This window comes from Manacus vitellinus, unplaced genomic scaffold, assembly GCF_001715985.3.
Source record: "Manacus vitellinus isolate BGI_N305 unplaced genomic scaffold, ASM171598v3 scaffold_16_pilon, whole genome shotgun sequence".
Classification (NCBI taxonomy): Eukaryota; Metazoa; Chordata; class Aves; order Passeriformes; family Pipridae; genus Manacus; species Manacus vitellinus.
This window is the reverse complement of record NW_021939189.1, coordinates 7893914-7903081: the sequence shown is the minus strand read 5'-3', so window position 1 is coordinate 7903081 and position 9168 is coordinate 7893914. Positions and strand designations below refer to the sequence as shown.

Here is a 9168-nt window from a genome sequence, read left to right as displayed (position 1 = left end):
TTTAAATCTCCTTGGCAGCATTTCACTGTTCCTCAGGTCTACTAACCCCTGCTTGCTTTCGCCAGGACCCCGAAAAATCCAGCTGGTGGTGCACAAGGCAGGGCCAAAGAGCCTGTAAGCACCAAACCTGGCAAGATCCCAGCCCCTTTAGACAGAATGGTGCTTTGCCAAAAGCAGTGGCAGGCCAGTACAGCCTGGGCAAAACAAAGCACTGCAACAGATCTTTGCCAGTAATGGATCCAGTGCTCTGTGAACAGGGAGAGCTGCCTCTCACACAGCACAATGATCTATGCGAGCCAGGGGGAAAGAAAGAGTTACCCCATGCCTTGTTTCCCAATATGTGCACTGAGAGAGGGAAGGAAGATGATGTGACTCCATGCATTTGTTTACTACAAGGAAATTGAGACCTCAGGCTCCCCTTCTAACAAGGGCACTAATGGCACAGAGGGCTAGGCAAGAGCCACATACAGTGGTAAGAGGAAGAGAGCAGTTAAGAGGCAATAATAATTCAAAATACTCCTGGGAACACAGCAGGAATGGCTGTCAAAAACCAACATTTTAATCAACAAACTTTTTAGACAAGAGGCTTCCCACTAAGGGAGCACATGTATGCCTGCTTTCACCACCAGCTTCTATCACCTGGGCTTTTAAGGCCCAGGATGGTATCTCCTCTTCAAGCTTCCCTCAGCAAGTATTTCCAGGGAGGGAGGCTTTCCAGAGTCTGTCACAGGAGCAACATTCAACCCAGTCCCTGTTGCATGGACTGATGTTGAAAGCTGTGTGTCTCTTCCAGTACCCCCTCACATTCTCCTGGCTTTCCGAGGGCGGCAGCCGTTGTGGGGAACCGGGGTGTTGTCGGTGATGGAGATCACCTCCAAACCTCCCATTGTCAAACCCTTGATGGCAGCCTGTAACAACAAGACAGCAGATGACACACTGTTACCAACACACTGAACAGCACAGAAGGGAAAAAGCTCTGGGCAAAACAGTTTGGTCCCCCATCCAAATCAACTTGTTCCAGTGGTTCTCACTTTGTAATTATTTTCAAAATAAGTGACTTGTATCAGAAAACCCAGTTTAAACCTATCTGCTTCAGTTCTTTTTGCAGTGTTACCATCAGTTTTCCTCCTTGAACTGTAAGAAGTCCCAAATACAGCTTTTATGCTACCTCTGAAGTCCCACAACTCTAAATATTCTAATAACTCGTTTCAAGGAACTTGAATGATGAATCCTTTACATCTCATTCAGTGATGTTAACTGAGACTAGCCTGAATTTAGGAAACATGCATGATGCCTGAGAAAATAAAATATGACAAAGAAACTCCGACACCTACTTTGCGTCCCGGTCCCAGTCCTTTCACCACGACTCGCACGTGCAATACACCCTTCCCACGTGCTTTCTGTGAAAAGAACAACTGGTTAGTGTTCTCTTTGAGAGAACTGCTGCTGGCCTGGATCCCCTGGAGTCTGTCGTTCCCTTCTGACCCATTATCATAATAGTATTTAAGTAAAAATAAAGACTACTCAGTAATGGATACAGAAGACATATATGGGGATTGTTGCAGAGAATCTAGGAGCAAAGGAGGCCTGGATATAGCCATGGCAAGTTCAGGAGGACTTCTGTGCTAGACTGTCAGCTCTGCAGACAGAGAAAGCTTTAAAATCAAACTATCTGTGATCTAAAGCCAAGGCAAAAAAGGACATATCCATGGATACGTGACTGAAGTGGCAAGGGACTAACAAGGACTAACTGAAAGCTGTTTTCCCTTCCTTAATGCGGTGACTTTTTCCCTGTGACAAGTAGATTCCTTCTGGAGGGTAAATGAGAAGTGCAGGCAAGCTTTAGATTTGCTGTGCAGGAGTCCACACCTCCAGTGCAAAAATTCTAGGGGCTTGCAAATTGGAAATGAAGAAGTGCTGTACAGCACAGCCCTGCTGCCACCACGTGGAGGGAGCTCCTCTGGCTCTCTGTCTTGCTGTGTTCTGGTGCAATTAACATACTAACAACTTCAACAGTGATAGAATAAATCTGCCCAAGCACAGCTACACAGCTATTAAGAGGCTCCAATGATCACAGATTAATAGTGAAGATGTTCTTATACTCCTCTTAGTCAATCACAATAAGCTGTTGGCCAGCAATGGCACCAAACACCTCTGACATGAAAGGCTGGAGTGAATTCCACCTAATGTAGGATGAGGATTTTCAGTTTAACCTGGCCTCATTCTGCTGTACTGAGGACTGTGACATAGCCAGCCTCATCTCCTCTACCCAGACACCCATGTGGTTGTTAGAAAGTTATAATAAACCACATGTGGCTGGAAACTACATCTGCAAGGACATCACCTTCTCTGAGTGGAACTGCTGGCAGCAGCTCAGTTCTCCTGTGGCAGAGACCAAATATGAAACATCCAGCCAGTAACTACAGCTGCTTCTCAGTCCCCCCATGGTGCAAAAATTGAACTGCCGCTGATTCAGGGGCTACATTCCCAAAATGACTGAGAGATGTTCACTTAGGAAAAAAGGAGCTGTGCACAGCTCAACTCACCCTCAGGGCATTTCTAACAGCTGCTTCAAACACACTTTGTCTGTGTGCAGATGAAGCTTGGGACACTGACAGCATGGAACAGCTCTGGAATGCTGCCTGCGAGCCAGGCATGTGCCCAGGTACTGGGAGGTGGGAATCATCGGTGTGGACTCACCACAGCTGCTGCCATGGCTGCGGTTTGTGCCGCAATGGCCGTTCCCTTCTTGGCATTCTGGAAGCCTTCTGTGCCACAGGACGTGTGGGCGAGCGGCCGGCTGTCAAAGCTGACCACCTGGACGTGGGTGCTGCAGAGAGAGAGGGGCAAAGGGAGTAAGCAAGGTGGAACAAGGCTTTATGCTCATTTCTTCTCGCTCACCTTACTGTCACAGCTCACTGCAGGACTTCTGCCTCCCTTCTCCAAGCCACCCTAGCTCAGCATTCCCTTTCAAGGCATCCCACTCACTCAAACCTGCTGCAGAGCCCTCCCAGCAGTGACCTTCCCGTCACCCTACAGACCCTGAGCGAGGTGGCAGAAACTTTCTGGATAAGGTGTCCTTTATCCAGGTACACCTCAGATCCCACTCAGCCCTTTCAGACCCACCTCTCATTGCATTTTACCTCTTCTGCTTATTAAAAAAAATGCACAAAACATTTCTAGAACTTTGAAAACCTTTAGAAACAACAGTAAAGTACCACAGCAAGGATCACTGATGAAATACAATCGTCTCTCATGGAGAATATGGCAATTCTTTCAACAGCTGCACAGTGGCAGTGCTAGACCAGAAGGCTGGAAGTAACCTGCTGTTAAAGCTGTCAGCATCTGATTATTCATATCGGAATGTAGTCAAAATGTATAAAACCAACCTTATAGCTTTAAAGACATTCTAAGGACAGTTATGCCTCCTGAACAGCACTGAAGGTTTAGATCAGTATCATGTTCTCTGTCATAAACACCACTTTTTTTCCTTTGCACCTTTAGATCAAAATCACGACAGGCCAGAGCACGGGTATGTCCTGAACTTTTACTGTGCATGAGAGCAGGAATGGAGGAGTTTATTTGCTTACTTGTTGTACGTTGCTTTGATGTGCGCTATTGGGATCTCTTCATAAACCTTTCCATCCCATCTCATGGAGCTCCTCTGCAGGATTAAAGGGCTGAGGAGCAAAACAAGAGTTATCAGGCCTCGCTCTTTAAACATTACAAAGTTTTACCTCACATTGGGAAATAAGGAAAGAAGGGACCAAGTCTCCGAAAGACACAAGCTGCGTTTCTGATTGAGTCAAGCCGCTCCCTCCCCTCCCTCGGCTGCAAACCCACTGGAGGCGATAAAACCTCGCAGCGAGCGGCAGATGGCAGCGCCCTCCCGGCGCGGCCTGGCCTCGGCTCTCACCTCTGCTCGGTCGCGCTCTGCTTCTCCGTCTCCTTGGCAGCCGCCCCCGCGATGTCCTGCAGCCTCGGGGGGCCGGTGCGGAGCCCGCGGCACAGGGCGGCGATGGCGCGGGCCCTGAAGGGGGAGAGAACGGCCGGTGAAGCACCTGCGCTGGGGAGGTGTGGGGACCGCGTGTAGCGATAGCGGGAAACCCCCAGAGACCCTCCTCGGCGTGCCCGCGCTCCCCATAGCCCGTCCCACCAGCTCCGCTCACCCCCAGCCCGCCCGAGCACCCGCTGCCCCGGCCGCGCTCGATGGCGGCGACCGCGACCGCGCGCCCCGCGGAGCGGCGGCCGCGGAGCACGACGGGAGCGGGGAGGGAACATGGCGGGCATGTGGGTTGCGCGTTGATGGCGGCGCCCCTCGTGGCAGCGGGGCGGCCGGGTCCGGCTCGGTGGTGTTTGCAGCGCTGCTGCCCTGTTGCTGCCTCGCCGCCCATGGAGGCTTTTCGGCGCGATGTGCTTGCTGAGGCTTCCCCGGATCACGCAGCCTCTGGAGAAGGAGGAGGAGGAGATGATGGCGCTTATGGGGCAGGTAGAGGGGGCTGGTGGTGGGGAAATGGCGCCCTAGGGAATGAGGGGAGAGGAGCATCAGGGGCTGGTGGCCTTGCACACACAGTCTGATGTTGCTTCCCGAGTGCACTGTATGCTATTTGCACTACATTATGTGGGTGTTGGTGGTGTCCCTGTTAGGTGCTCTTGCTGCAAACAGGGAAGCCCTGCTCAACCTCAGGGAAATTCCCATTATCTTGTGTTCGCTGAGGTGGAAATAATTCAGCTTGCTAACACCCGTAGCGCTGTGGCTCAAGAATTCTTTATGTTGTCCTTCTAGATAGAGCTGGAGAAAAGCCACTACTCGGATCATGAAATCCGTAAGCTGGAGGAGGAGGAGCGGCTCAAGAGGAGGAAGGAAAGCCTGTATGATGATGATGATGATGAAGTGACTGGCAAGACGGTTATCATGGCTCAAGACCTGGAGGACAAGTGGGAACAGAAATTTCTGCGGTTCAAACCTGCTTCACGGATAACAGGTACAGGCTGAAGTTTCTGGTGGGAGAGAACACCCAGATTGTTTGCCAAACAGAGCGCTATTCAGTAGAAGGAAGGCATTTTTGAGTCTTTTTTGCTTTAAAGAGAGTCTTTACTCCGTGGTAGCACCATTAGCACATGAGCAATTAACTGACAGGGAGATCAGCATTCCCACACCAAAAAAATGTGCGTGTTCAGCTTTACCAGAGCAAAATGATGAAAATAGATGTTGTTTCCAGACAAGAGAAATGTTTGGTCACTTGGTTCCTAAGCTCTGTTTAGTTCTCTTGCTGATTTTTGTCAAAGTAGGGGTGCAGACTGTTTGCTATAAATTCCTTCTGGAATTGAAACAGGAGTGGTTTCCAGCTGAATCCTTCGTTGATTTCCTGAGCAACTGAGAGCACTCCTGTCTAGATTTTTGTCTTGTTCCAGCTTATGTTGGTTTTTGGCAGATGCTGATAAAAAGAACATTCGAACATCGCTGAACAGGAAGCTGGACAGTAACCTGATGCTTCTGGTGAAACAGAAAATTGGTAACCAGGAGCTGTGGCTCCTGCCTCAAGCAGAATGGCAGCCCGGAGAGACTCTGCGAAGCACAGCTGAGCGAGCCATGGCTACGTTTTTGGGTATGTAGTCTGCCCTGTGCTTGACCCTCCCTCTTCTTTGTCCCAGTGGTTTTCTTCCTGTGCCCTGTCTGAGAGATATTTGTCATCTGCTGTAGTGAAATTGCTTGCCACCTGCTGGGAAAAAGCATTTCATGGCAGAGGGATGGAGCTCAGTGGGGCAGACTTTTCTGGGAAGATGCAGGGTAATCGGCTCTGTACTGCAGCATGTGGAGGGCTGGCAGAGAGCTGTGAGTTGAGATCTCTGGATGCCACCAGCAGCAAGCAGTGCCAGGTGATCTGATTCTGGAGCATCACCAGATACCCTCTAAATGTCTGGGTTTGCTCCAGGTATATGGCTTCTCTTTCCCTCTCGGTGCTGTGTAATAGCTTTTGCAGCAGATGGGTGATGATGGCAAACCCATGTGTCCTTAATTTTCACTGTGGGTTGGCAAAGCTTGGTACCCTCTCCCTCCCTCTCCCACTCTGAGAGGACTTGCTGGTCTCCAAATGAGCAGTTTCTTCATGAGAAAAGGCTCACAGTTGTCAGTATTTCTGCCATAGAGGAAACAGTCAGTCTGAAGCAGAGGCAAGGAGTGGCTTATGGTTCCCTTTTTGTTATACAGGAGAGCAGATACTGTTGCTGTGTGTTCTTATGTCTCTTTTTTTTCTCTTGCATTGCTGGGGTGTTGCAGGAGATCACATTCAAGCCAAAATCCTGGGGAATGCACCATATGGGATTTACAAGTATAAGTTCCCCAGGGCCATCAGGACTGAGGATAACGTGGGAGCCAAAGTCTTCTTCTTCAAAGCCTTCCTGCAGAGCACTGATTTTACCCAGACAGAGCTGAAGGCAGATTACCTGTGGGTCACAAAGAACGAGCTGGGAGATTACCTGAAGCCGGAATACCTGAAAAAAGTCGATCGATTCCTCCTGGACTTGTAAGCGACGGGCTGTGCTCCAGCAGATGGGGAAGATGTGGGACATGGCTCCAGGGAGGAGCACGGCTGCTGCTTTGCATGGTCTGTGTGTGAGATGTTAACTTGGGCTCTGGAGGATAATTTGCCTTTGCCTTATTTCTCAGTTCTTTTTACTGGCTCTGTACTGAATAAATATTAAAACTTATACTCGGAAGTGAAGCTTTCCTGAGGGAGTTCTTTGCTCTTGTTGAATCCTCCTCCACCTCTTCTGGAAATGCATGTTGTGATCTTTCCCTCTCCCAAGAGTGTGATTCCCTGGGGTTGTGGTACCCGGGAGGCTTGCTTTCCTCCCCAGACTCCTGTCACAGGCTCAAGCTCAAATGGTTTCTCCTTGCAGTGGCTAATGCTTGTCTCTGGTACCTGCTGTCTGGTAAGAGCAGCACTAGAGGCTTGTTTCTGTGTCCAGATGAGAACAAACCCTCATGGACACCAGCCAGGGCAAGGTGGGTTTCTGGGGAGAATGAAAGCTGGGATATTCACAGCTTACTAACATTTAATCTGCACTGGAGCTGCCTCTGGCCTCGACTCGATACGCAGCGGCTGTGGAGGACATGGATCTGTGAGAAATAGGCAGCAGCTCATTCTTCAGACGAATGCTGATTTTCCACCCACACTGCCTCCCCTTGAGCCTCAACAGACACTGAAGGAGGGTAACAGCAGCAGCAGCAGCTCCCTGTCTGGGCTGGGAGGCTGTTCTCCTAGAAGGGGAAGGCTGTTATAGCATTACTGTGTTGTGGGAGCAGCCTCAAAGATGTTTGTAGGGAGTTCTCAGCTCCCATTCCCACTGCATTAGGCCAGCACGGTTAACCCAGCCCAGCTGGGTCTGCTTCGGGAAACCTGACCCTGTTATCCTGATTTCTTTATTAGAAGATCTGTCCTGGGTTTGTGTGGTGCTACCTCACCCCTCTGGGGCCAGTTCTGTTCCTGGAAGTTTTTTCTGGTTGTAAATGTTGCTGTTTGGTAGTCAGAGTGCTGGCTGGACCTTGCAGGGAATCAGCCTCCTCCAGTGACAGGGAGAGAGGGAGGAAATAGCTGTTGTTAATCATCCAGAGAGACTTTGGCCTCCAGAGGTGGAACTGGAGATTGCTCTATGTATTTTGTCAATCCTTTGGGAGCTGTTGAGCTGCAGGCCTCAAATTAAAGCTATCCTTAATCATTCTGCAAGCCATCAGGGTAGGGAGGGAGCACATCAACCTTGCATTTTCTTACACTGGACAGTTTGGGAGCTGCAGGTTTCCCATAAATTACCAACAAAACTGTTCCTGGAGGCACCCTTGCAGGCCTGGCAAGGAGGCTGAGTCTGCAGCAGAGTTGAGTGGCAAAGGGGAAATGCAGGTGGAGCAAAATATGTGCCTGAAAAAGTGTAGATACTTTGGCTGCTCTCTGAGGTCAGCACTATTGCCTTCTCCAGGACTGGAAGCTCCTGCAGTGGGGAGGGGTGAGTCCTTCCCCTCAGGTTGTTCCCCACCTGGGGGGCTGTGGGTGCAGTCAGCACAGGATTAGGCTTTTCTCTGCCACTCTTGTTTCAGGCTGTCACTGGCTCCATAGGATGCAGGCTTAGGGGCATTCCCTTTGCCAAGGTCTCTACCCCGTTTCCCATGCCAAAAGGAGGTTTTTGCTGGAATAAAACTTTTAAAACATCTAAAATGCTGTTTAATCAGTACTTACTTATCCTCAAAAGCATGAGCACAAAAGAAAGAAAAAGCTGTACTGAAAGCTTTTTTTGATTTTTCCCTGCAGTTGATTTTATTTAAAAACCCTCAGCCAGTTGCTGCAAACAATCCCAGATCCTGCAAGTTGGGCCCTTTCCCACATTTCTTGTGTGTGGCCTGTTTTCTTCTCTGGCCTCAGTGAGAGGGAAGGTAGGAGGATATCATGATGGTTTCCTAGAGGAGGGTTTGAGGTCTCACTTTCTCTGCTCCCAGAGTCCTGCAGTAGGTCACAGCAGTAGGCTGTTCTTTTCTTTTGGGAGCTTGGTGGCACAAAGAGCTGGGGGAGGATTTCACTTGTGTTTAGCATGAAACAAAAAAACTCCCCTTGAGAAAGCAATGGAGACCTCTGTGAGTCTTTGCCTGGGTGTAGAGAGAGGATGGAGCTTGTTTGCACCCAGAGCCTGGAGGGTTTTTTTCGCCTTGGCAAAAGCCTCCTCACGTGAGATCTCTCTGCCAGAACCTGAAGGTGTAGCAAGTGCTTGTGAAAGGCACTGAATTTGCTGTGGTGCTTCAGTGCAAGGCACAGTCAGATCAATTGAAGAGCTCTCCTGTGAAGTGTTCACCGGAGAGAGTAGTTTTGGAAAGGACCTGTGACTCCTCGCTGAGAGCAGCAATGTGGGGCTCATCTAAGGAGTCCAGTGTAAGATCAGTGCTCCCAGGCTGGCAGCAGAGTGTTACCTTCCCCTGACTGTGCACACAGGGGGAGGAAGCTGGGATGTGGTCAGACTGGGGGGCCTTTCTGCTCCTCAAGGCCATTTTCGGCACAGGACGCTTCCATTCGTGAGGGTCATACACAAAAGCCAAATCCTTTCCCCACTCCCAGGGGGAAGGAAGCATCTCAAATGCCCTTTCCCTGGTGTGATAGAGTCCAGCAGCTGTTGCTAAAAGTT

General features: G+C 49.9%; 2 protein-coding genes across 3 annotated transcripts; one reads left to right on the top strand and one right to left on the bottom strand.

The window, feature by feature from the left end:
• Positions 1-537: 537 nt before the first annotated feature.
• MRPS11 (mitochondrial ribosomal protein S11) lies at positions 538-4290 on the bottom strand. The gene is made up of 5 exons (XM_025894855.2): positions 3917-4290; positions 3591-3680; positions 2701-2830; positions 1335-1400; positions 538-908 (listed from the first exon to the last, which is right to left on the bottom strand). Exons 1-5 carry the CDS (start codon positions 4288-4290, stop codon positions 801-803), a joined length of 768 nt encoding a protein of 255 aa, XP_025750640.2. The 3' UTR covers positions 538-800.
• Positions 4291-4336: 46 nt separating this feature from the next.
• On the top strand, positions 4337-6725 carry MRPL46 (mitochondrial ribosomal protein L46). 2 transcript variants are annotated; one of them, XM_008934464.3, is made up of 4 exons: positions 4337-4489; positions 4787-4985; positions 5436-5609; positions 6281-6725. In XM_008934464.3, exons 1-4 carry the CDS (start codon positions 4412-4414, stop codon positions 6529-6531), a joined length of 702 nt encoding a protein of 233 aa, XP_008932712.2. In that variant the 5' UTR covers positions 4337-4411; the 3' UTR covers positions 6532-6725. The 2 variants fall into 2 exon arrangements, with proteins under 2 accessions (XP_008932712.2, XP_017925022.1); XM_018069533.2 differs by lacking the exon at positions 6281-6725 and adding an exon at positions 5705-5911 and having other exon boundaries at positions 4350-4489.
• Positions 6726-9168: the final 2443 nt, after the last annotated feature.

What these genes read in the sequence shown, in the direction of transcription:
- MRPS11 (XM_025894855.2), bottom strand. Translation starts at nt 4,290, where the DNA reads ATGCCCGCCATGTTCCCTCCCCGCTCCCGTCGTGCTCCGCGGCCGCCG. An exon ending in ATCAAAGCAACGTACAACAA is followed by an intron (nt 2,831 to 3,590) that starts GTAAGCAAATAA and finishes CTCTCTCTGCAG; the next exon opens with CACCCACGTCCAGGTGGTCA. An exon ending in GACTGGGACCGGGACGCAAA is followed by an intron (nt 909 to 1,334) that starts GTAGGTGTCGGA and finishes TTGTTGTTACAG; the next exon opens with GCTGCCATCAAGGGTTTGAC.
- MRPL46 (XM_008934464.3), top strand. Translation starts at nt 4,412, where the DNA reads ATGTGCTTGCTGAGGCTTCCCCGGATCACGCAGCCTCTGGAGAAGGAG. An exon ending in TGATGGCGCTTATGGGGCAG is followed by an intron (nt 4,490 to 4,786) that starts GTAGAGGGGGCT and finishes TTGTCCTTCTAG; the next exon opens with ATAGAGCTGGAGAAAAGCCA. An exon ending in AGCCATGGCTACGTTTTTGG is followed by an intron (nt 5,610 to 6,280) that starts GTATGTAGTCTG and finishes GGGGTGTTGCAG; the next exon opens with GAGATCACATTCAAGCCAAA.